The sequence below is a fragment of the Marmota monax genome, unplaced genomic scaffold (assembly GCF_021218885.2).
Source record: "Marmota monax isolate L192 unplaced genomic scaffold, Marmota_monax_Labrador192_F-V1.1 WCK01_AAM20220418_F8-fsc00102, whole genome shotgun sequence".
Lineage (NCBI taxonomy): Eukaryota > Metazoa > Chordata > Mammalia > Rodentia > Sciuridae > Marmota > Marmota monax.
This window is the reverse complement of record NW_026692494.1, coordinates 3,053,962-3,080,630: the sequence shown is the minus strand read 5'-3', so window position 1 is coordinate 3,080,630 and position 26,669 is coordinate 3,053,962. Positions and strand designations below refer to the sequence as shown.

The 26,669-nt window shown below is 51.9% G+C and overlaps 1 protein-coding gene across 1 annotated transcript; it reads right to left on the bottom strand.

Moving 5' to 3' along the window:
* Window positions 1–408: 408 nt before the first annotated feature.
* On the bottom strand, window positions 409–25,837 carry Acer1 (alkaline ceramidase 1). Its single transcript, XM_046443975.2, has 6 exons — window positions 25,674–25,837; window positions 11,577–11,691; window positions 11,353–11,494; window positions 10,387–10,524; window positions 7,267–7,404; window positions 409–7,007 (listed from the first exon to the last, which is right to left on the bottom strand). Exons 1-6 carry the CDS (start codon window positions 25,764–25,766, stop codon window positions 6,839–6,841), a joined length of 795 nt encoding a protein of 264 aa, XP_046299931.1. The 5' UTR covers window positions 25,767–25,837; the 3' UTR covers window positions 409–6,838.
* Between the last annotated feature and the right edge of the window lie 832 nt (window positions 25,838–26,669).

Sequence of the window (26,669 nt, the reverse complement as noted above, 5' to 3'; positions counted from 1 at the left end):
TGTCAGCGGTTTTTAGGTTAGAAACGGACATACCTGGTCTTTCTCAGGATTGGTGAGTCACCAGTCTTTGGAACCTTAGGACGTCTACGTGCAATTAGGGGATCCCTGTGTATGTATTTTAAATAATTTCTTATAGTTAAAAATCAGGTGGTTTTGGTTTGTTCAGGGAGGTTTGCCCTCCAATTCTCATTTAAGTATCAGGTAAGCCTTTGTTAGGTGGGACAAGTGCTTTGTCCTGAAGACCAGCAACAACAAAAAACAGTGGAATGGAAGTTTGTCTAAGAAGGCCAGATCGCTGTTATGATAGCACTACCATTCTTTTGAATTTAGGGTAGGTCAGGCTGAAAACAAAAATAAAGTGAAGGTGATGCTGAGAAAATAAGCAGCAACTTTAATGTTGGTGCAACTCTTTATTTTCATCATTATACCTGAATACTGTAAGTAGATCAGTAGGTGGTCCCCAAATCTGCAGTGTCAGTCCCACCTGGGAACTCTGTTAGGAATACAGATCCTGACTCCCTCTCCCGTTAATAGAATCAGAAGCTCAGTGCTTGCCCAGCACTCAGTAGTTAAGCAGCGCTGCAGATGGCTGAGGTGGCTGGTCTTTCAGAACACCACCCAACCCCAGGAAAAGGAACAGAAGTGGGGAGAGAGTAGCCATCTGTCTCTGAAGGAAGCTTTCAGGGGAGAACCTTTGAGCTACAATTGTTACCAAGATGAGCTTCAGAAAGCCCTCTCCCTACTCAGCTGGGAAATTATCCTTCCATCATGTTCTGAACTATAACTTTCAAAATGCATCCCCGGGGGCTCCTGCTGGTGGAGCTGGATGCCTTGGAGAGTCAAAAAGGATAATGAGGAAGCAACCCAGGTGTTAAATGGAGAGAGACAATGCAGTCCACCATTCAGTGGAATATCATTCAGCCTTAAAAGGAAGGAAATTCCAACACCTGCTACAATGTGGATGAACCTTGAGGGCTCCAAGCTTCATGAAACAAGCCAGTCACAGAAGGACAATACTGTACGGTTCCATTCATAGGAGGTCCCTAGAGTTTTCACATCCATAGAGACTGGAAGTAGCACAGTGGGTGCAGGCAGCTGGGGAAGAGATGGAGGAATGGGGATGGAGTTTCAGTCTGGGAAGATGGAAAGTTCTGGAGGTGGATGGAGATGATGATTGCACAGCCATGGAGATGTGCTGAACGCCACAGAACTGGACATTTGAAAATGATTTAAAGGTTAAAAAATATAGAGAGAGATATAGATATATATGGAATGACTACTCGGCCCTATAAACATATAACTTATCCATGAGTCCATTTTGGAGCAACAAAACTCATTCACAACCTTAGAAGGTGACCTTCATCTCCACTTCTCCACTTCTGATAATCTGAAACCAGCCCCTGTGGATGCCTGCTAGATGCCAAGAAGGAGAAATAAATTTTCAACAGAAGAGCCATGCTGTTGTCATCCTAGTTCAGTGAACATTGTTAGCAACACAATCTATTTTGTTCATGCATCTGCACTTTGGGCAACATGGACAGCTAGAACAACCCCTGTGGTTGCAGAATCACCCTCCAACACGGCTCACTCATCCACAACTGCCAAAGTTAGTGCTGGGTTTCTCCTCAGGGTGGCTTGGGCTTCCTTGTGGCATGGCGGCTGAATCTCAAGAATAAACGTCCCAAGAGAATCAGGCAAAAGTTGCATGGCCTTGTATAAACTAGCCTTGAAAGTTACATGGAGTCACTTCCACTATAGTCCAGGCACACCCAGGTTCAAGGGGGAAGGAACAGAGACCCATCTGTTCACTGGAGGAGTGTAAAAGTTACATTATAAGAAGAGCATGTGGGGCAGGAAGAGTGGCACACACCTGTCATCCCAGTGACTTGGGAGGCTGGAACAGAAGGATCCCAAGTCCCAGGCTAGCCTGGGCAACTTGGTGAGACTGTCTCAAAATAAAAATTTCTGAGGAGTTCAGTGGTACAGCACCTCTGGATTCAACTCCCAGTACCACAAAAAAGAAGAAAGAGGAGGAGGAGGAAGAGAAAAAAAAAGATGGAGGAGGAGGAAGAGAAAGGGTAGAAGGGGAACAGGCATGTGGGGTAGAGGTACTGTTGTAGCCATTTTGGAAAATGTACATTTTTCCAAAACATTATCTCCAAAACCCTTACCCTGAGTAATTACAGATGATGATTACAAATGTTATTTAATTTGCCCTTAAATAAAGTGAAGCCCTTAGTCTGCAGCATTATCTGCAAGGTCAAGGACCAGAAGGGTAGCCTGGTGTGGACACCCCTCTCTTACGTCTTCCCTCACTGCCTGCTGCCTGCTCTCTCCTGGACACACTGAGCAGCCTCTGCCTGGAACCATCTCCCCTAAGAGGCCACTTGGCTCCCCACTTTACCTCCTCCAAATCTTTGCTCAAATTACCTTCTCAGCGGGATCTCTTCTGACTACCTTATTTAATCCTGTCACTCCGCCTTAGTCCCCCAATGCTCTTCCTCCTTTTTTAGTTTTTTCCCTGTTTCCCTTACAACCTACTGATACACACACAGTTGCTTATTAAATTTTGTCCATCTCCCCCAGCTCGAATGGCAGCTCCCAGAGAACAATAGTTTTTTTTTTCTTTTTCGTGATATATTCTAAGCATAGTGCCTGGCACATAATAGGTGTTCGATAAATATTTGTCGCAAAAATGAAATGATACTGAATAGTGAAATGCTTAGCTTCTTGTCATTTTTTTCTAGTCCCCCTGATTTCTTCTAAGAGAATGTGTTAGCTTCATGCTTATTCAACTTTGACATCTCCCTAGCAACTTTTTAAAAATGCAAATTTGTGAGAGAAATAAATGAGCATTATTTTTTTAAGTCACCTGTCTTGATGACAAAGAAAGCAGCCTTGGGGGTCAGACCCAACCTTGTAGGTGATAGTTTCTAGTGCAAGGTTTCCCAACCTTATCTGACATTGAAATCTCCTGGGGACCTTTAAAATATACCCAGGCTCTGCCCCAAGAACTCTGGCTTCCTTCTTGGGGAGCCGCAGAGACCACCCCTCTGCTTTCCTCCCCCCTCAGTGGGGGATTCCAGAGCCCCTGGTTTGAGCAGCACTGAGCTACCTTTACTAACACTTCTTGTGTTACTGTATCTAGTTTTGTGGATACTTTGGACCTATAACAAATCACTTACCAGAGGATACAATGTTTCCTATTTTAACATATCAATGTAAGCAAAGAGAATAGATTTTTTTTAAAACAGAAAAAATGATTATTTGAGGATCTGTAATTGGTCCTGTTAAATCTGTTTAACGGCAGCATCTTACATGCTATCTCAATGTCACAAAAAATGAAACAGATATAGACAGGGCATTCCACTCCCGCCCCCCAGGCCCCACACAGAAGAGCAGTTTGCCTGCCTTTTGACATCTGCTCCGTGCCCAGCCCGGCTCCATCCAGTCTCTGCCGCCCTCTAGTGATCCGGTTTGTTTGCACCAAGGGGAGGACCTGAAGGTTCACCTGCATCTCCCCTTGTAGATGGTCCAGCCCTTGGGCACATTTTTGGACCCTATTTCAGGCTTAGCCTGTGCTCTCTGCACCTCACAGTTTGGCAGCCAGCCACAAAAGTACACACAGCCACCTGTCACAATGTCAAAGGTGACACCAGGGTGACCATCTCCAGCAGCGCCTCGTGGCCAGCCAGCAGAGACTTGCTGGAGTGTGGGTCTTTAAGGCAGAGAAATTCTTGATTGTCACACTGAGGCCTTGGACATCCAGAAGCAATGGGGAACCCGGAATGGTTTGGGAGTGAACCGAAAATCTGTAACAAGAAGACCTGCTCAAAAGCAGCAGCACCCTGAACATTTGGATCTCCCCTCTTAAACCACCCCCTTTTCTGATAATGGTCTCTTGATTTGGGAGCTCCCTCCTCCCAGGGCCAGTGTAAGCATTTAAGGCACTCTGAGTGAAGTTTTGGACAATGCCAGCTAATGGCAGGTCACAGGGCTTCAGAGAGGACTGCTGCCCCCAGCTGCCCCCTCCCCCACTCTCAGACCACACACCCTGTGGAACTACCCTGTCCCCACTCCCAGTGAGGAAGTCCACCTCTGGCCTGAGTAATCCAAAGGCATGCATCCCTCTAGCTACTGGGACTGGTTTAAAGATGGGCCCATGACCTAAACTTGTCCATGAATGACTCTGGGAGTTTCTTAAATTCTCAATAGAGGTCAAATTTACCTGACATTACATTTAACCATTAACCACGTTAAAGTGCCAATCAGGGTGGTGTTTATAACTGTCACGATGTTGTGCAAACATCACCCCTGTTTCTGAGATGTGTTCATCACCCCAAAAGGAAACCATGCCCATAGAGCCATTAGTGACTCACACCCCTCCCTGTTTTTGGCAACCACAGAATGCTGTCTCTGTGGATCTGCCTGCTGCGCACATGAAAGTAAGCAGACTCAGTAGGTGCCCTTTTATGTCATCTGTTGGTAAGCACTGTTTGGATTTCACACCATGGCCACATAAGCCAGGAAAGAAAGGAAAGAGAAATGGGGGAGAAGCTTCTCCTACCACTTCACCCCCCCCCCCAGCCACCCTGAGAGATTTCTGAACTGAGGTTCTTAATTTTGGGGGGTGGGGGGTTTACTGGGAATTGAACCCCAGGGGGTGCTTTATCACTGAGCTACACCCCATCCCTTTTTATTTTTATTTTTAGATAGAGTCTTGCTAAGTTGCCCAGGCTGGCCTTGAACTTGTGGGCCTCCTGCCTCAGTCTCCCAAGTTCTGGGGATTATGGGTGTACCCCAGAAGTTTTTAACTTATAGGGGATCAAAGAGCCCTTTAGGGAATTTCATGGAAGCACATCTCCTATGCCCCCAAACATACCCAGACACACAGCATTTTGTAGATAATGTCACAATTTTACAGAAACTCCTCCTTCTAGTACCTCAATCAGCCACAAATGAAGATCCTCTGGTTTCTAAAACTAAGCAGAAAGAAGGACCCAGAAGCAGGAGACCCAGAATCCAGGTTCAATTCTACTGATGACAGTGATACAAAGAGTTTTGGGGAAAGGCTAACCTAGCTGTGTGGTCTTCGGCAGGTCACTTGCCCTCTCTGGGCCACAACTATAATATGTGAGTGTTCATGTCTATATGAAGGTATGCACTCCAGAGGCCTAGGTGATTTGCCCCAACACTAATCTTTTGCAGACAATGTGAAATGGTCATGGACACTGAAACCCATTCAGGGCTCTCAACTTAAGAACCTCCAACCAATGTGTTCCTCCTCATTTACTAAGTTTAGGCAACAGTTCGCTTTCTGTTGCTCTTGCTTGCAAGTTCACTCGCTCCACAGGGGGATGCTTGCCATCCCCTGGGCACCCTGCCTGAGCACCCATTTGAGAGGACGGCTCTCCAGCCCATCACTCCCTGGAACATCGCTAATTCACCTTCTCTGTAACACCCATTGGTGTCTCTAAGTGCCTTGGTCCTGTGTCTTCTTCTTTGTCTAACATCTGTCTCCTTCCTTGGGTTAGGGACTTCAATGTCAGCTGTCTTGCAAAGAGCCTAGTGTCTGGCCTGTAGCTGGAACTCCATGTGTACATTTGTTAAAGGGATGAATGAATGAATGAATGAATGAACAGGAGGAAGATGCACGGGAAGGGGAGTGGATAACTTAGGCAGATTAATGAATAAACAAATGGTTGGCTAAACTGAATGGATGGAAGGATGGATAGAAGGATGGATGAATGGATGGGTGGATAGATGGATAGATTAAAGGATGGGCAGATGGATGGGTGTTTGCAAGACATATACTAAGCATGTCACATACGTCAACTTGTTTTATGCACGTAGAAATTCCTATGAAGAAAGAAACACTATTTACGGACAAGAGGCTTGAACTTCAAAAGTAGGATAAATCACATCCTGAAGATTATACAGCCAGAAATGGTCAAGTGGGAATTCAAGCTTAGGTCTGTCTGGCCCCAGGCCATAGGCTCTTAACCACCCTGAAAAGCATCCTCCTACCCCACCACGCGGTACCAGCTGCCCAGCATGCTCCACGGTGCTTGGTTTGTCCAGTGTGGGCTTCCATTTCCCTCAGCTGTTTGCCCTTCATGACTTGCTCCCCATGAGTTCAGAGGCACGTGTGGGAGGTCTGTGAGGTCTCTGCATGCACTTGTGGGTATAGAATTGGGTGTCTGGGTTGGGTGCAGTGGTGTACATCAAATCCCAGCAACTCCGGAGGCTGGGGCCGGAGGATCACAAGTTCCTTGCCAACCTCAGCAACATAGTGAGACCCTGAGCAATTTAGGGAGACTTTGTCTCAAAGTTAAAAATAAAAAGGACTGGGGATGTGTCTCAGTGATAAAAGCACCCCTGTGTTCAATCCCCAGCACCAAGAAAGAAAAAAGATTAGGTACCCACAAGTCATGTGTGTTCTCTGGGATGCTCCCAAGTACCAGGGACATTGTCATCCAATGTCCAACCACAGACCCAGATCACCAATACATACAAGATGCCAGACAGCAAGCCTCAGCCTGGGGTCATGCCAAGCAGGTGACACATCACCCAGTCATCCCAGCAACTGGTGACTCGACCCCACCAGATCATGTGACATCTGCGGACAGAGAGGTGGAAGAGAAAGAGGCCGGGGCAGGTCATGGCAGCGGGAGGTGCAGGCAGTCCTCCCCAGGTCAGTAGACTGCTGCTCAGGACCACTAGGGAGCTCATCCCCTGCCTCGGGGCAGGGAAGTGCAGGACAAGGGGCCTGGGAAAGGGAAAGGTGAGGAACCGCGAGTGTCCCTCAGATACAGGGACCCTGCAGGTGGCCACAGCCTCAGCAGCTCTTGTCATCGCCCTGGACTTCTACATAGGGCAGCCCCATGGGCCAAGTGTCCCGCGGCCAGTAGCGGACTTTGAGGGTTTGGCCTGGCATCTCGTAGCTGGCGTCCACCAAGGCCATGGTGACCAGGCCGTAAGGGAAGGTGATGCTGATGAGCACGTGCCTGTGGGGTGCAGGGAGAAGGTGCTGAGGGCACTAGATGTCCCCGGGCCACCGCCTCCTCTCCTTACTTCTCGCGGATCTCGCTTTCCCAAGGGGCCTTCTGGGTCCAGTCCCCAGCCGCCGGCTCCCCCACTCCCAAGCCCTGGCGTCTGGGGGGGTCTCCTCCCACTCGGCCCCCACCCGTTTCCCCAGCTCCTTGCTCTAAGCCTGCGCTGAGGCTCTCTGGTGGTGGGCTCCCAGGTTCCAGGGCAGGTGCTCACCAGATGCTGTGCAGGTAGAAGAAATGAATCCGCTGCCAGAAGCTGCAAAGGAAGCGGTCGCTGATCCAGCTGGTCACAGCACAGGCCCATAAAACCACGGACACCTCAATCAGGTGCCGAAGCTCCTTATTGCTGGTCCTGGGGGGAGGGGAGGAAGGGAGATGAGGCTGGGCTCAGGCGGCAGAGCCAAGGGGCTGATGCAGAATTCCTCCATCCCAGATGAGGCTGGAGTTGGGAAGAGGGAAGGGGAGGGGTTGAGGGTTCAAGTTGGTGCTTGCTCTAGTTTGGATCTGGAATATTCCCCACAGACCTGGGTGTCAGAGGCTTGGTCCCCGCTTGGTCCTGTTGGGAGGAGCAGAAGCTTTTAGAGCAGGGCCGGGAGGGAGGAGGTCCGGCCACTGGTGATATGCCCTTGCAGCAAATCATGGCCCCCGGATCTCTTCCTCTTGCCTTTGCCTCTGGCCACAAGGAGAATGGCTCATTGCCACTCCAAGTGCCCCTGCCATGACGTGGGCCTCACCACAGACCCAAGAGCCACGGGGCAAACTGATCATGGCTGAAACCGCCACAGCCGTGAGCCAAGCGTGCCCCTCCTCTGTGTCAGTTGATTCATGTCAGGTGAGTGCTCCAGCAGCAGAGAACTGCTGAGAATTGACAGGACCCAGGGGCAGGTGTTAACCCAGTCCTCGCAGCACCTTTGTAAATGAGGAAACTGCGGTACAGGTGGTGACGTCAAGTCCCACCATGGTTACATGGCTGAGATGTGGCAGGGCTGGGATCCAATCCAAGTTGGTCAGATTGTGTAATCTGTGTTCCTATGGAGCAAGTCCCTCTATGTTTGTGTATTTGGGGTTATAAGCGTGTGTCCCTCTGGGTCAGTGCATGAAGACATGTGTCTGTGTATTGCAGGAGTGTGTCTATGTGTGTCACAGTGAGTGTGTGTCTGGGGTGGGGTGCACTCTCTGGAGGCTACGTCTGTGTTTCCCAGCAACAGAGCAACCCCAGGGCTCCTTGGCAAAGAGCGTGACCCGGATAAATGAGACAGCAGCTCCTTTTTGGTTAAAAGCTTAGACTGTGTTCACTCACCTAGAACTGAGCAGCCTCAACATCAAAATGCACTGTGAGAAAGAACTGGAGAGGTCAGCCTAAACCCTGTAATCTGGTTAACAGCTTTATATCAACATCGATTTCTTCCTTTTGAGATATACTTGTGTTGCATAAGCTGTTCCCTTTGGGGAAAACTGGGGAAGAGTACATGATAATTCTGTGCTATATCGGCAACTTTCTGTAAATCTGTAATTATTTAAAAATTTAAAAGTTTTTTAAAACAGTCTAATGACTGTCATGCATTAAAACATGTCAGAGATATAAAAACCTTTATGTTCATAATAAAAAATGTGCTTCGTGGGTCTCTACTAGAGACTCCTAGGGCACCAATTCATTACTCTGGAAGTCGATAGATAAAAGGAAAAAGTCGATTATCTATGCAACTTGTTCACCTGGATTTCAAGGTTGATTGGCAAAAGTCCTTCTGGGTGGAAAAACTCCAGGTAATGCCGGCAGAAAGGACAACAGAAGGTGCAGGCCACCCTTTCACTGCCGCTGGCCAGGTCATGGCCCCCAGCAACTTGGCTCAAGCTGCTGGAAGCTGGTGGAGAAGCATCTGCAAAGGGACCTGGTGAAACCAGCCAAATCCTCTAGCCAGCCTAACCCTCCAAGGGACCCGTCCATGGGGGACATCCAAACACTGCAGGGCTCTGGGGATGGACAGGAACCACCGGTGCCACCGTGAAATATTCTGGCCGAAACACAGGAAGAACAGACCTAGATCCAACTATTAATTTGCAGGAAATACAGGATACGAGAAAACTTAAAGATTCTAGAGGAAACGGTTGGCCAGATCCAGAACATAAATTGTGCTACAGACAAATAATTCTCTTTAAAAAAAAAAAATCAAAGGCATGAAGAAAGGGGGATGGGAGAAGAGACCTTATGAAATAAAGGGGAGCTGCGAGACCACGGTGAGGTCTTTATTTAAACACAACCAGGCACCTCTCAGAAACTGAGGCCATGTCCACACACAATGTTAGGTGCTGTCTTGAAGGAGCACCATTTACTTTGTACAGAGTGAGCGTGCCCTATACCTCCCATCTGTCTTTTGAGCCTGTCTCTTTCCTTCTCTATCTATCCCTGTGCATCTGGGGGATGTGTTGGGCTGTCCACCTGTGCAGACCAAATCCAGGGGCTCCCTTGTCCTTGAACTTCCAGTTCACTCAGCCATTAGTTTCCAGTTGGCTAGACCAAAGTCTTCTACTTGGATTGGCCAGTGGTTTCTACTTGGATTGGCCAGTGGTTTCTACCTGGATTAGCTAATGGCTTCCAGTTGGGTTGGTCAATGTGGAGCCCTGGCAGGGGCAGGAAATCAAAGGGGAAAAAGGAGGGTATTGTTAGGAGATTCACTTCTTCCATCAGGGTTGCCTCAGGCTGGATACAACCAGCAACTAGATATCAGAGTCCTGCTAAGCCTCCTCTCTCCTGGGGCTTCTTGGATCCTGTGGCCTCTTCCTCCTTCCTCCTCTCCCATGGCCCCTTGCCTCGGGTCTCCAGCTAGACCTAGAATCCCACTCTTATCAGCACAGAGGTGCTCAACAACCCCCAGTGGTTTTCCTATACCCTGACTTCTGTGTTGTGAATAATCTTTATTCAATTTTCCACAAATATCCCTGTTTGAGAAACCCTTCTCTATCCTGCTAAGACCCAATGTGGGTTAAAAACCATAATTATCAGGGGAGTTAGATCCTGAAAAGTTTAGAGTTGAAATATATATGAAATTTAGGGGAAAAAATGTAACCCATCAAGAGCAAAATGTCAATGGTTGCTGGGCTGGTTAATGGGTGAGTGGAGGTTATGGGCTATTCTCTCCTCTCAGATGCGTGTTTTAGGGGTTCACTGTAAAAAGGACAAGATCTTAGGTTTGGGTCCTGGCCCTGCCACTTGCTAGTAGGTGATGTTAGGGAAGGGGCCTCCCCTCCAGGGCCTGGAGTCAAGGAGTCAGTGCCCAGAGCGCGTGAGTTCTCGGGGTGACGGGCGGGGACACGAGTGTCTGTAGCCTCCACTTACTTCCGGTACTCGAGGTACACAATGTACAGGATGTGTATGGCGATGCTGTTGAGGGCGTATGCATTGACCGTGGGCTTCAGGAAGGACAGGAAGGTGCTGATCATGGTGGTGGCAATGACCAGGCAGGTGAAGTGGGACCTGGAGGGAAAGGGGCTCAGCTGTGAGTGAGTGGAGGCCCTGGAGGGTCAAGCATGGTTAACTTATGGTGGCCAGAGAGGGTAAGGAAGGAGAAAGTCTCTGGGAAGCCCAGGTAGGCCCAGGATGTGTCCTGAGCTTGGGCTCAGGAGAGTCAGGTGAAGGGTCCCAGGGAGGCCAAGCTGGGCCCAGGGCTGGGTAGGAGGATGAGAGGGTCTCAGGAGTCCAGGAAAGTTAGTCAAGGCTCCAGAGGCCGGTGAGTTCTGCAAGAGACTCAAGGGAACCCAGTAGGCTTGGAGGAAGATCCATGAGCCGCCGTGAATTAAGGAGAGGTCAGACAAAAGATCTCAGGGTCCCTGGAGGGACTGGGATGATGGGGTGTCTGGGGTGGTGAGAGGGTGGTGTCCTAGAAGCCTTAGATGGGTCACACAGGATCAGGGGAGGTTTGGAAGGGCCTCCAGTCAAGTCGGAGAGTCCCAGGGGCCCGGGAGGATAGATGAAAGATTCCAAGGAGTCCAGGTGAAAGACTCGGGGGAGGGATCCTGGGGCCCAGGAAGGCTTAGGCCCGGGTCCTGGGATCTCCAGGTGGCTCAGACAGTTTGGAGAAGGTTCCAGGCTATCCAGGTGGGATCAGGGGAGGGGGCACTGGAAGTCCGGGTAAGTGAGACAGGGTGGGGAGAGAACCCCAGGGGGTCTGGCCAGGGATTCTAAGGCCCCCAAATGGCTCAGGGAAGGATCCAGGGTGGGGGGCAGGTGAGGATCCACAGAGGTCCACAGGGTCCACAGAGAGTTCGAGTCCCACCCTGTCCAGACAGATAGCCCCTGCCCCACCTATTCCTTGCGAGGAAGGTGGGGAAGTAGCAGCGGGGCATCCAGATGCTGTAGCTACTGGCCAGTAGCCACAGGATGGCGATCTCATCCAGCAGCTGGCCCAGGAAGCTGAGCGTCATGTGGAAGTACATGGAGAACAGGCCTGGGGAGGCAGAGGCAAGGGGAGGTGTCAGGGGTGACCCGTGCCCACGCCCACCTCCTCTCCATGGCAGAGCCACACCTACCAATGATCATGAAGAGGACAAAGGTACCATAGATGCAGCGGGAGCGCTTCTGGGCGTAGGGGTGCATGAGGAACATCAGGAGTGGCCCAAAGATCAGGAAGGAGATGTTGCTGAACTGGAACAGAGATGTGGGAGGGGGCTTGTCAGGACAGGAGACGGCAGGGGCTTCCTGACTGAGTCCAATCCCTCAGTCCCAGCCGATGGATCATCTGCAACCTTCCGGGCAATTCATCAGCCCGAGACTTGTCAATCATTCACCTGTCACCCCTCCAGCTGTTTCTCTTCCTTCCTGCCTGCCTTTCTTCCTCCCCTCTCTCTTTCCCTCTCTCTGTCTGTCATGGTTCTAGGGATGGAACCCAGGGCCCAGGCAGGCTAGGCAAATGCTCCACCAGTGAGCCACACCCGCTGTCCTCAGCTGATGTGGACGGAGCATTGGTCAGCAGTAGACTCAGTACTCCACCCGTTACTCTAGGGGTTCATCCATTCACTCAAGAGTGCGACAAAGACGATATACTGACCTTCTATACATATTCTCCCCCTTTTCTTTTTAGAAGAAAACTCCATGTCCATAGGTTCTGTAACTATGGATTGAACCAACTTCAGATTGAAAATACTCAGGAAAAGAAAATAATTGCCTCTGTCCTGAATACGTACAGATTTTTATTCTGGTCATTTTCCCCTCAGCAACACAGTGTAAGCACTATGTCCACAGGATCAGTTACATTATATCAGGTGTGATAAGCTATCTGGAGATGATTTAAAGTCTATAGGAGGATTGTGTAAGTTCTATGCAAATAATAATGCCATTTAATATCAGGGACTTGAGCATCTGTGGGTTTCAGTACCTGCGGGGGTTCCTGGAACCCGTGGATAAAAGGGACCATCATAGTATCTTCCAGGTTTTAGCTGAGCACACAGCTACTCGATGGGAGAAGACAGTTTCCACCTGCCTCACAACTCCTGTGACTTGGTGACCCAGTCTGGCTACTGGGATAAGGACATAAAGGACATCTCTGCCTCCTGGTCAGTACTTAAGAAGCTACTTAAGGCTTGCCCTGTGTTGTCTCCCTTCCCCGTGAATTGAAATGTCGACATGGTGGTCATATGTTAGCTTCATAGACAAAGAAAGACGACACAGCACCCTAATGACTGCCTCCTAACTGTGTGAAGCAAAGATGGGGCTGTGCGGCTTCTAAGGTTAGATCATAAAAGGAGCTGTGGCTTCCACCTGACTCTCTTTATCTTAAAGCATGAGACCGTGGGCCCCTGAGCCACCAAGCGAGAAGCCTGGCTACCCTTGAAGCCACTATGTTGAGAGACCACACAGGATAGAGAGAGATGCTGGAGAACATCTGTTCCAGCCCCAGATGTTTGATTCTCCCCAGATCAGTTGCAGCACAATTCAATGAACCTTCAGATGATTCTAGCTGCACCCCAGCCTTCCAGCGATGCTAAGTAGAGATGAGCTGTCCCTGCCGAGCCCGACCTAGACCACAGATGAATTCATGAGTAAAAGTTGTCCTTGTTTCAGGTCACCAAATCTGAGGACAACTTGTTATGCAGTATTAGCTAGCTGAGACAAAAAGGAAATATTTTTTTACTGAGGGTCACAATGGCCAGGAAAAGCTTCCTTGGGGAAGAGGAGGAAAAATAGAGACCAGGAAATATGGCTGCACCTGTTCAGAGCCACAGGAGGGCATGGCTTTGCGTTTGAAGGTTATCTGTGGCTTAATAACGGGTCTCCCCAGGGCTAGGCAGCTACTATGTTTCAGGTCCCAGGCAAAGTTCCTTATTTCCAGAATTTTCTTCTTTTCCTCAAAACAGCATTATAGAGAAGATATTGATTCTCAGAGTGGTCAAATCATCCAGCCCCATCATTGGACTAGTAAGTGAAAAATCCAGAATTTGAGACCAGAGTCCAAGAATGTGTGAATTTCTTACAAGTTGGAGCAGAGTTCCGTTTCTCAGAGCAGCAGAAACTGTTTACCAGGTTCCAACTGATAACCAACAACAAGACCACCAAGAACGCAGCAGCTGGGGTGGAAGGTGGGATCGGGTAGTTCAGCCACCCTCCTCCCTCCTTCCTCACTAACCAAACTGGTTTGGTTCAGTATTAGGAGGACACATCATTCTGGGGAGACAAACCCCAGACCTGGGAGGGAACAACAATCAGTGCAAGCAGATCTGGTTCTCCCCTTTCTGTGATAGCAGAATTCTTTCCCAGACTCCCTTGCGGCTCCACGTGGCCATGTCCTAAGTTCTGGCCAATGAGAGTGAGCATGATAGTGGCTTCCAGGTTGCATTCTTAAAGTGAAAGTATGTGACCAGTCCTTACCCACTTTCTGCTGGGATGCAGGTGTGACGGCATAGCTTCTTGGGCCAAGCAGGTGAGGGCAATGGCCTAGAGATGGCAAAGTGACTCTAGGGATATCCCTGGGTCCCTGGCATCAGGGGGCTTTCCCACCAGCCCTGAAAGCTTATGGATTAGACATTATCTACAGGAGAAGTAGCGGGGCACAGCATCATGTGCTTGTCATCCTGGCAACTCTCTGCAGGCTGAGGCAGGATCATCTCAAGTTCAAGACCAGCCTCAGCATCTTAGTGAGACCCTTGGCAACTTGATGAGACACTGTCTCAAAACTAAAAACAAAAATGATGGAGGTTGTAAGTCAGTGGTCAAGTGCCCCTGAATTCAATTCCTGATACCCTGCCCCGAGAGAGAGAGAGAGAGAGAGAGAGAGAGAGAGAGAGAGAGAGAGAGAGAAATATACTCCTATCTTTATTGAACCACTGTTATTTTATTATTTTATCTTTGCCACAATTTAACCTATATTTTAAGTTATATGCTTCCTCATTTTTTTTAATTGAATAAGCCCAAATTTTGCTCAGCCTTCAGGAGGACGTGGCCTTCAAGGGGTCAGGTCTGAGACCCAAGGCATGAATCATCCTCATTGTGAGGCATTGGTTAAGGAACGGATGTGTAATAAAATTCTGGCCAAGGAGTCATGAAGGAAAGTCTGATGGGGAACTTCTGGGAAGTTCTCTTTATTAAAACTTGAACCATTAATAGAACCTTTGCACAGTGTTGTGGTGTTTAAGATGGCAGTTATATTGCAACTATGAGGAAGCAAGGTGAGAATAAAACCTAATTAATAGTCAAGGACAGCAGTTCTCAAACTCGTTGGTCTCAAGACCGTTTTACATTCTTAAATAGAAAGAAAAAGCTCCCAGAGGTTTTACTTATATGAATTCCATCAATTGAGATTTACTGTGTTAGAACTTGAAATCAAAACATTTTAGAGATACAGGACTGCATAAGCACACACTGCCTCGGCACCAGAGAGGGTGGGGTCCTTATGCATCATGTAGCCTCTGGAAGATTCTGTTGTGCCTGCAGAAGAGAATTGGGGCCAAAAAGGCAAATACCATCTTCACATGATTAGTAAAGCAACTGTGACCTTGAGGAACCCCCACAAGGTCTTGGGAATGCCCCGGGTCCGGGACAATGCTCTGAGGACTACACAGGAACACAACAGAAAGACGGGGAGAACCCAGCCGTTTGGTGGTAAGCCTGTTCCACTTCCATAAAAATTAAGAGGTTGTCCTTTCTGTGTAAGTGATTTTCAGTTGGCTGTTTTGTTGAAATCAATGCTTTGCAACGTAGAGACCTAACATAGGACTGGATCCCTGCTCCCTTGTTCCCTAGGTGGATGGTGCCTTTGAAAGGTGACATAAACCCATTAACCTTCATCTCCAATTTGTGAAACACACACAATGCTACCTCCTCTCAGCGCTGTTGACTGTCCCAGGTGTCATTAGCTACAAGTGCAGTTAAGGTCATCAGACCTTCACACCAGATTTCAACCATCAATGGCTCCAGGCCCCGATCTGCTGACGCAGGATTTTGACTCCCCACAGAGACTCCCCCGTACGCCTCAGCCACAGCAGGCAACTCGGGAGCTCGGGGCTGCTTTTCCTCTGCAGCCTCCGACTTGAGGACAGCCAGCTTGCTCTCTCAGGGGCAGCCTTCCCTCCCTGAAAGACCCTTCCTCTTATCAGGCTCCTCCGTCATCTGCACCTCATCTTAGCAAGGGAGAAACAGCACCCTGCTAACTGGGACCCTGCTCCTCTCGGAGTCCCAGCCGCAGGGACGCTGCCTCACCAAGTCAGAACACCGAGGTGAGCGTCCATGGGCTGGGCCTGACGCTTCCCAGAGGAGGAGTCCTCCTGGGCAGCGAGTGGCTGTCCTCAGGGGGATCGTGGAACCAGTGCCAACACCACACTTGGGGGAACTAGCCTGGGCTCTGTGAGGCAGCTGTCCCCAGGCCACGTCGACACCCGCCTCGGTTCTCACCCTGGGCCTTGTCTGCCGGAGGACAAGCCATGCCCATCTCCAGGTCAGTTCCTAAGGCCTACCCAGCACAGAGGTCCTCTGAATGACCAGATATCTGTGTCAGCAGGTCCCCACCTCACTGGAAGAGACCCCTAATCCTCCCCGGGCCGATTAGGTTTTCTGACTTGAGAATTAAAATGTGAAGCTCTGCAGCTTAGGAGTCACCAACATGGAGTCAACCATTGACAAGAATCTAAAGACCTTATGCATGTGAGGCCAGCTCTCTACCAACTGAGCTGTCCCCAGCCCGCCACCTGTGGCCATGAGGCACCAAGGCTGAGAACAAGTGCAGATATCCCAGGACACTACGTGCCCTCCTCCTGAGCCCTCCAAAGCTGCCCTGGCCGTGGACTTCTCACTCCTTCTTTTTCTAAGATATCCTGGTGTCTTTCCATTGCATTCTTGTCACTGCAAGTTTTGGTTCTAAATTTTTGTTTTCTTTTGATTTTTTGCTTAAATGAGCATCCTGTTATTGGGATCTAACACTCATCACCACCAGTGTGTTAGTTTGGGTTCTTGGTAGCAAGCAACAGAAAATGATTGTGGAAACTCATATTATACATATAACATACAGGGCTGGGCTGGGCTCAGTGGCACAGCGCTCGCCTAGCACGTGTGAGGACCCGGGTTCCGTCCTCAGCACCACATAAAGGTAAATGAATAAAGGCATTGTGTCCATCTACAACTAAAAAAAATCATAAATAAATAAGTATAACATACAGTTACTAAATATTGACCTAGAGATGGCAGGTATGCAATAAATATTATTTACTGAACATTTATGAAATATATATGTGCCTATATGGAGATGTTCAGATTATTTTTCAATTTTATGGTGGTGCCAATGCCACACACACTCAGTGGCAATCACACTTCACATCTGATGTGGCGAGTGGTCAACGGCCACAGCTCTGGTGAGCCTCACCACACGAGGGCCAGCCACCGGCTGCAGCAGAGGGTGCCGCCCAGGTGCCAGGTCTGACCATCCAGGTGTATGAAACGGGTTTTCCACTAGGGATATTTTCAACCCACCAGCAGTTGGTCAGGCTGGGAGCTGGTCATAGGTCACGGAGTGCGCGCCATTTCACCCACTCATTGGCTCATCGGCTCCGTCACTCCAGGGGCCTCACTCATCAAAGGGACGGCTGAGCCGCTCTGAGCCTCTGTGGGCACTCGGGATGAGAACTGTGCTCGCTCCCAGGTCCAGGTCTGAGATTCGAACTCCAGGCTGAAGCCTGGACCGCATCCCACCCTTGGCCAGAGGGAGAGGGACACTCTGTGTACACAGCCACCAGGACCATTCCCTGCAGGGGAGGGGCATCTGGCTGTTGAAAGAAAAGCGGAGAGGTGGGTACGAGCCTTGGCTGGAAAGTGGATTGTCCCCCCTGAAACTCTTTTTTTTTTGTACTGGGGATCAAACCCAGGGGGGCTCTACCACAGAGTTGCATCCCCAGCCCCCACCTTTTTTATGGAGACAGGGTCTCCCTAAATTGCTGAGGCTGGACTTTGAACTTGCCATCCTCCTGCCTCAGCCTCCCAAGTAGCTAGGGTGACAGTCGTGGACCACTGCGCCCAGCCTTACACGGGAATTTTGCTGCCACAATGAGATACTAAGAGAGGACCAGCCTCTGGCTGTCGTGGGGTTAACAGATAAGGGTTATCTAGGAGGGTCTGCCATGAGAGTCACACATTCCCAGTCTCACCATGTGGGACCGCCAGCAAGGAGGCCAGTGCCCGCTGCCGCCCCTTGACCTTGGACCAGAACTGTGAGCCCTAATAAACCTCCTTCCTTTAAAACTTACCCAGTCTGTGGCTTTGTGATATTAACAACAGAAAACGGACTAAGACGTACTGAACGGGAAAATCCATCAGCTGCACGACAGGCCGGCCTGCATTTCTTCCTTCCTTTCTGTGTGCGAGTGTGGTGCTGGGGGTGGAAGCCCGGGCCCTACACATAGGCAAGGGCCCACCATGGAGCCACCCCCAGCCCTGGCCTGCATCCCCCTCTCCTCAGGGGTCCAGCCCCATCTGTGCTGATGCACACGCATTCCTGACGCCCCAGCGCCAACCCCAGCCACAGGGCATGTGAGTCAACTCACCCCGGAGATGCTCACCAGACCAGTCCCCCGAACCCCAGCACCTCTATTAAAACACACCTGCAGCTCCCGTAAGAAAACCCAGCCTCTTAAACCTGGCTAATAAACTCCTCCCCAGCTCACCACAGCTCTGTAGCCCAGGCTGAGGGGACCGTGAGGTGGCTGCACAGGAGCAGGGCGTGCTCCTGCCTCCCTGCCCCCAGGGCTTTGCACTTGCTGTCTGCATTGCCTGGGACACTCTGGCTGCTGGCTCACCACTGCCAGGACTGTGACTGAGCATGTGGAGTCAGTACCAGGCAGTGTGTGGACGGGATGGCGGGATGGAAGGGCCCAGCTGGCTCCAGGGTCTCTGATAACAGCAGTGACGCCCGGGTCCCCCTCCCAGCCTCCAGGGCTAGCTCCCACGTTTCCCTAAACCTGGTCCCACCCGGGGCCGGGTGAGGCTGGAGCTGCCTCAGTCTGGGATCCTGTCCAAAGCCAGCTCAGCCCCAGCTAGGACTCTCGTGGGCTGGGCTCCCTGGGTGAGGCCCGGAGCCGGCGTCACCTCCTTCCTTCATTCGTTTGCTCCTTCAGTCATTTGACAACCATTCCTTGGGCTCCCAACCACGAACTCGAGGATCTTAACCGTGCCCCAAAACAAAATCCCTGCCTTTGTGGTGTTTGTCCAGTGCCCACGGTTCTATGCCTCCACTCATCCTTGGATCTCCCAGATCTCCAAGCACCAAGGGAACGGTCGGAGAACTAAATGTCAGGCTGGGGAGCTTGCTGTTGGCCACATCCCCGCACCTGCCTCTAGGGCAATGCCTGGCACATAGTAGGAGCTCAGTCAATTGTTGTAGAAAACAATGCTTGTGCCAGGCGCAGTGGTGCAAACCTATGATCCTGGGGATTGGGGAGGCTGAGGCAGGAGGATCTCTTGAGTTCAAGGCCAGACTCAGCAGCTTAGCAAGACCCTGCCTCAAAATAAAAAATAAAAAGGGCTGGGGGTGTGGCTCAGTTGTCAAGCACCCCAGGGTCAGTCCCCAGGAAAGGGAGAAGGCAGGCAGGGGAGGAAAACGATTGTGCAGGAGGGACGCAGGGCACCGAGACAGCTCTGGAATCCCCCTGTGCCCTTGTACCACGGGAACCTGGCAGGGGAAGACAAAGGTGGCAAAGGCAGGAAGGAGCCTGAGAGGTGAGGAGGACGGAGAGGGGGGGAGGCAGGACCGGCCAGAGGGAAGGAACCCACAGCCCCCTTGGAAGGACTTGGGTTCGGGGCCCTTCCCTGTCACCCGCCCCCAGTGCAGTCCAGTCCCCCCAACTCCCTCCTCTCAGGGCCACGTTCCACTTCAGCTTTTCCATTAACTAATTTCTTGACTTATTTCTTGCCTCGGCCTCCCCCACTGGACTGAGGACAGGGGACACCTGTTTTATCCCTGTGTCCCTAGCAGGTGTCACGCGGCACAGCCAGTGCTGAGTCCGGCTGCGCAATAGCACCTAACAACGCCGCCTCACTCCTCATCGCTGAACCCAACCCACCGCCCGCGCCCAGCTACCACCTGCCGAGGTCGGTCACCTGCGTCCACTGGACACCTGCCCACGAGTGCTGGTCCTGGTCAGGGTGAAGAGAAGCAGCGCCAGCCACAGCGCAAGACTGGCTTGGGAATTAGACGCCCGCCATTCGATGCTAAGCACTGGGGAACCAGGGCCCTCAGCGCTGTGGGGAGGTGAGAGGCTCTGGGACCAGGCTGTCTTGGCATGCTGTGTGACCCTGAGGAGGGAGCTTGCCCTTTCTGAGTCCTGTTTCTCCATCCGTTGGGGGACATAAGGGTAACTACTACATAGGGTTTTTATGAGGATTATATGAAGCACTGTGTATTAAATAAAATTAATAAATGTCAAGTCGATAAACAAATAACATTTTTGCCTTTCTGTGCTGTTTGCTTCTGATGTTAATAGTTTCAATACATTCAATGCTTAGAAGTCTCAGGAGCTGTGAGGTTTTGTTATTTATTTGTTTATTTATTTTGTATTAGGAATTGAGCTCAGGGCCACTCGATCACTGAGCCACATCCCCAGCCCTATGTCGTATTTTATTTAAAGACAGGGTCTCACTGAGCTGCATAGCGCCTCACTTTTGCTGAGGTTGGCTTCAAACTCACGATCCTCCTGCCTCAGCCTCCTGAGCCGCTGGGATTACAGGCGTGGGCCACCATTTTTAAAAAGAGACAAAGATCATGTGCTATGAATCCACTCTGAAAGAAATCAATTCCGTGGTTTCTAGCCCACTTCAAGTTCCATAACCACCACCTCTACCCAATTCCAGAGGAGCTTGTCCCCGGGCCTGCACCCTCAGACCCACATCCTGTCCCTGGGCTCCCCTGTCCTGGACGTCTCCTATCCCTGGGTCACACACTGAGCACCAGGTCCTGGGCCCATCAGCTCTGCGGTTGTCACCTTGCTCCTGCTGGTGGCAGAGGGACCTCCAGGTGTGTGGCCTGAGCTGAGACCGTGGGCGCTCAGCGGGTGTGTGCTGAGTAGGACGGGAGAGGGCGAGGGCGGTGAGCCTCCCGGAACAGCAGCCACCAGGGTGGGGTTCACCTCTGAACCTCCAGAATGCAGGGCAGCGCCTGGCACAGGCCACGTGCCCTGGCCATCCTTGTGGGAACAAAATGGAGAGCGGCTGTCCCACGGTGGCTCTCCCCGGCCCACCCATCGTCCGGAGGAGGAAAGAGGGCCCCAGGGACCATCAGGTCTGCACCCAAGTTGCATCAAGAGTAACCAGTGTTACACGTTTACTATTCTATTTGTGGTGTCTTCCCTGCCTGAGGACAAGGACTCCACCCTCCAGAGGCACCAGGTCATCATTTGCTAGTCAGTGGGGAAGAAAGCAGAAGAGGAAGGTACCACTGGATCTCTAGTGCACTCGTGGCTTACAGCTCCCTGCCCAGGGCACAACGGAGGCTCAGAGAGGGATGGCTGCCCCCTGGGTCACACAGCACTCAAAGAAGAGCCGGGGCTGGCCACACTGCAGAGGCCAGCTGCAGGAGGGCTCAGGGAGGAGGTGGGCAGGGTGCTGGAGAAGGGGGCAGAGCAGCCAGCACCCCTTCCACACTGCCCCTGCTCTGGTCTCTCTTCATGGTCCCGGGTTCCTCCTGCTCCTCTTACCGCCCGCCTTTCCCTAGACGCCTTGGCTCTGTGCAGAGTGAAGAGAGTCTTCTGAAGAGGACGAGCGGCAGAACCCGAGGGGGGAACCTCATCTCTGCAGCCTCCAGGACCCAGGGCCCTTGAACCTTCCACCTGTACCATTCAGAAACCTGAACTCTCCCAAGCGCTCAGTCGCCCGGCAGGAGGTCAGCAGGCCAAGAGGGACAGGTGCCAACTCGTGACCCTGCCCTTGACTTCTGCCCTGCCCTGGCACCACTCCAGCCAGCACCCCCGACCTCTGCTCCTTCTCTTCCTGCCCACAGTGGAACCCAAGCTGCCGACCTCTCACCTCTCGGCTGATCAGTGCCCTGATGGCCTCCCTCCTCAGCCTGGCGCTGCTGACTTGGCCCAGAAACCTCCCCATCCTTCCTCCCACCCTTCGGTCCCTTTGTGATAGGTACCTGTGCTCTGGCCTCAAACCGCCTGCTACTTTCCAACAGGGTGTGCTTTCTTGCCTCGGGGACTCTGCCTGTGTCATGCCCCTTGCCCAGGAGCCTGCCAGCACATTCCTGAGACCTGGAGCACACTGCACCCTTGACCTCTCCTCCCCAAGAGGCCCCACCCCCACGCTCCCACCCCCAGCTTCCGCTCCTTCCTCCGAAGGCCTCACACTCACCAGGGGGGGCAGGAACGCACCTCTAATTCTGGACACACCCCACACACGGAGCACGGAGCACTGGGCCTCCTGAAACCTAAGGGTCATCCAGCTCTCGTTGGTGTCGAGCATTTTGTTGAAGGAATGAGCTCGACAATGAGCACGGGACACAGCAGGAAAACTGTGGGAGCCAAGCGCGGTGGCCCATCCCAGCCGCTGAGGCAGGACGGCAGGAGGCTGAGGCAGGACGATCAAAAGTTTGAGGCCAGCCTCAGCAACTTAGTGAGGCCCTGTCTCAAAATAAAAAAATCAAAAGGGCTGGGGATGTGGCTCCGTGGTTAAGAGCCCCTGGGTTCAATCCCTGGTACCAAATAAAATCTGTTCGTTGGGGCTGGGGAGGGGTGTGGATCCCGGTGGAGCGCTTGCCTGGCTCGGCTTCCTCTTCCTCCTTGCATTCCAGCCACAGAAACCCTTTCTCCTTTCCCCATCTCCCAGCTCCTCTTCGACTTCCAGAACCCTGCACATCCTCTGCTCTCCCTGTCCAGACTTCTCCCGCGCTCAGTGAGCTCCGACTCGTCCTTCAAGACCCAGTTCCTGTGTGCCCTTTTCCATGAAGCCTCCCAACACCTGGGCTGACTCCTTGGCTATTTTCTTCTTCTGTAACCTTGACCGTGAGCATCTGGGCTCTGCCTCCTAACCCGACTCAGAGCTCTCTGCAAGCAGAGAAAGATTCCTCTTTAGAGTCACATTCTCAACATGAATCGTGATTCATAAGCAGGTCGTGATGAGAGCAATGGGAACAGATTTCTTAAACGTTTCCTGCTACTTGCTTAGTCTTTCACTTACATCCCTGGATCAAAAGCAGGCTCTGAGACGGCTGCACAGAATGTCACCGGGATGTCTTCAGCCCCACAGACTGGCCCCGAGGCTGCAGCTCCACTGGGTGTCTTCACTTATCACAATTACAAATGACTCGGGGACGACTCTGTGTATAAATCTTGTTGTCTTCTGGGATGATTTCTTTGGCACAAATTCCCAGAGGTGCAATGACGAGGTCGGAACAGGCATCATTTGTAAATTCATCCCTAGGCACAAGTCACCAAAGCGCACCCAGGGAATAGCAGCAAGAGGGTGGGCCACATCACGAGGAAGAACTTGTTCGTTTTATTCTATCTTAGTTTATTCTGTTGTTTTGAACAGGGCCTCACTTGTTGCCCAGGCTGGCCTTGAACTCCTGGGCTCAAGCGATCCTCCCTCCTCAGCCTTCTGAGGAGCTAGTACAACACAGTCACCACTCCTGAGTTAAACTCCTTATTTGTTTTTTTTTTAACATTATTGTATTTTTACACCTTTATTTAATTTGTTTATTTTTTTGTGATGCTGAGGGTCCAACCCAGTGCCTTACACGTGCCAGGCAAGCACTCCACCACTGAGCTGCACCCCAACCCTCTTATACTCAATCTTAATCTGTAATTCAGAGCAAAGAATACCATCATCTTACTGTCCTCCATTTGAATGGGTTTTTTGGCATAAGTGTGTCAGGGGTGGGCAAACCCTGACCATGAGCCTAATTGAGCCCCTTGCCTTGTATCAGGGGACTGGCAAGCTACGAAATATCGCTTCCCTTTTCAAATGGTGAAAATTATTTTGCAACATGTGAAAATCACAGGAAATCCGTATTGCAGCATCCATAAATAAAGCTTTATTGGAACACTGTCACCCAGTCACTTACGGATCACCCAGGAGGCTTTGAAACCTTTGGCAAAGCTGAAGAGTTGGGACACGAACCACATGTGTCATACAGCTGAAAGTATTTACTAGCTGTAAATAGGTCTGTGCAGAACAAGTTTGTCACTCCACCCCAGCCCACCCTTGAATGATACGATGATCACTCAGCTGTGTCCAGGAGGAGAAAACTTTGAAGAAACACTTCTGTGTGTGTGTGTGTGTGTGTGTGTGTGCTGGGGATGGAGCCCAGGGCCTCATGCATGCTAGGCACATGCTCTACCACTGAGCTGCACCCCCAGCCCCTTTTATTTTGTGTTGAGGTGTGCTTAGTTGCTGAAACTGGCCTCAAGCTTGTGATCCTCCTGCCTCAGCCTCCAGAGTCACTAGGACGACAAGTGTGCCCCACTGAGCCCAATGAGGAAACCCCTCTAACCCAGCTGGGATTCCAATCCTCGACCGCTAACTCTTTTGATCTTTCAGTATCAAAAACAGGGTTAATCCCAGGAAAACCGAGGTGAGTTGGTCACCCTGGGCTGGGCAGACACTCTTCTCCTTCGGGAAGCCTTTCTTAACCCCAGCCCCCACCACGAGGCCTCCTGGGCACCTTCACAGTGGTCTCTGAGCCCTACACAGAAGAGACCCAAGTACACTCGCACCAGGGAACAGAGAAGGTCAGTTCCTAGAGGTGCAGGTCCCAGGCAAGACTCTTTCCCAATCTCTGTCATGACTTGGGAATGCTGAGACCTGCCGTGGCCTCTCTGGGTGTCCAGGGGTGGGCTAAAGGAGGACTGCAAGGCTCAACCCTCCCGACTCCGGGGGCACCCCTGTGGGGATGGGCCCCACAGAGAACATTTGGGGCCTTCCAGGAAATGCAGACAGGAGAGTCCCAGAACCCCACTCCTCTCCCTAGCCTCTGATGAGCGGCACATTTGTCCCCTTCCCAGGATACAGATGGGACAACCGAGGACCAGAAGGGCCTCCCCAGCCCGGGCGGAGCGAGCTCCAGGAGGTCAGGAGGAGCCCCGGGTCTCGCCTCCGGCTCCTGGAAGCCACTAGTCCGAAGCCAACAAGGTCAGAACCAGCCTGGGCAGCCTAAACGGAGCGCCCCGCATTTTTTAGTTCCAAGAAGTCCCCTAGAGTTGCCAAGTGCAGGCTCACCCCGGCTGTAAGAGCCAGCCGAGCCCAAGCAGGGTTTGAGCCTCTGAGCAGCGCTTCCTCGGGGGAAGGTGGGAGGAACGCTGGGCTAGCCCACGTCCTGGTCACCACGAAGACTCAGGAGGTTCCTCAGGCAAAACGTCCGGACAGCATCTGGCACACAGCAAGTGCCCAGTGAAGCCCGTGTTCACAGGGTGCAGAGCCGAGCGCCGTCTGCATGCCCACCAGCCTAGCGGCAGCAGCCCAAGCTCCAGAACGCCCGGCCCCCTCGGCCCCAGGCCCTGCTCAGGAAGAGGTCAGCACAGGTGTCTTTCCATGACTGCCCCCGTCTCTCAAGCTTTGGTTCAAGGTCATTGTCATTTACCCGTCCATGATTCTTAAGCACTTCCAATGTTGTGCCATAGCACAGTCTGTGGGGCTGGTGACTGAACAACTCACTATGCCCGAAACCGAGGGGGTTTCTGGAAGGTGAAACTTTCAGTGCTAAAAATAGGATGATCCCAGGAATAAAAATGATTGGTCTGAGCTGGAAGAGCCATGAGAACAAGCCAGCCACAGTCGCCTCCTGCATGAAGCCTTCCCTGATCCACCTTGACTGACTCATAGGCCTCCTCTGGGTATCCTCACAGCTGCCTCTGTGCCCCCCATCACAGCACCATCCTTCTGGGTTGCAGACGCCTGAAGTCATCTCTGTGCTCTCTGCTCAGAGCAGAGGCCTGCTCCCTGCCTGGCTCTGCTGCGTTTCCTATCACGGAGATTGATGCCAAATAAAGACAAAATAAATGAATGAAAGCCGACACTCCCTGCCTAAGTGATGAGAAGACCGAGCCACAGACAGGCGAACTGCTCGAGCAAGATTCCCCAGAGAGGATGTGGAGCAGCCAGGTTTTGAACTCGCACCTCAGGAGGCTCCCACCCGCCCACCTGGCGCCATCCGACCTCACCGTGTTGTAGAACTCGGCCACCAGCTGTGAGTACTGGAAGTTGCTCTCACACCAGTCCACCTCAGAGCTCTGGTACGCCAAGATGCTGGGCATCCTGACCCAGCCACTGCCACCTGCTCACTGCGCCTGGCAGAGACGGGCGGCAGAGCAAGGGAGCCCGGGAGGGCCCGGCCCAGGTGAGGCGGGAGAGGACGGCTCCGTGCCCCGCGGCAGGCCAAGAGGAAAAACCTGCTGGGCAGCTCCCTGGTTGTGCCAGGGCAGCCTGGCTGATGCTGCACAGAGACAGTGGTGGCCTTGGGCACCAACCACAGAGCTGGTGCTGCTCAGGGGGGGGGGCGCAGGTGAACAGGGAGGAGGCCTCCCATCCCGGCTCCTAAGGAGCAGAAGTTGGGGGCCATGGGCTGTTCTAGAATGGTAATAAGGACGAGAGTTCACCGTGGTGGGTGCGGCACACTCTCCGTTTCACAGATGAGCAAGCTGAGGCAGAGGGAAAAGCCACTTGGTGGCAAAAACCAGGCTGGTTCTGAACCTCAGGCCCCTAACCATTAGGCTTTACTGCCTGGGCGCCATTCGAAGCCCTGCACAGGGGCAGCAGCTGGACACCCCCTCCAATGGGCTTGGCTCAGAGGAACAGAGCCCTGGTTTAGGAGACGCATTCCTACCATCTCCCCTTCAGGGACCTCTGTTTTCTTATCTGTGCTGTGGGAAGTTGGGCGGGATGGAAGCCATTTCTCCCGGTGGTCAAGGCCTCACGCGCACTGGGTGGGGTGGCCCACACCTGTAGTCCCCACTCCGAGGAGATGAGGCAGGAGGATTGCAAGTTTGAGGCCAGCCTGAGCAGCCTCGATCTCACTGGTCTTACAATCACAAAAAGTGGAGTGGTGGTGGTGGGTGCTGCTATGTGATCCCCAGCTTGCCCCCTGGGACAGGAAGGTGACCTTCATGGATGCGATTGTTTCAGAGACAGCAGGTCCAGGGCTGAGCTCCCTGTCGGGA

Coding starts and splice junctions, on each gene's coding strand:
- Acer1 (XM_046443975.2), bottom strand. CDS start 25,766: ATGCCCAGCATCTTGGCGTACCAGAGCTCTGAGGTGGACTGGTGTGAG. Junction 11,495..11,576: donor TGTCCTCTTCATGATCATTG/GTAGGTGTGGCT, acceptor CTGCCTCCCCAG/GCCTGTTCTCCATGTACTTC. Junction 7,008..7,266: donor TTCTACCTGCACAGCATCTG/GTGAGCACCTGC, acceptor TGCACCCCACAG/GCACGTGCTCATCAGCATCA.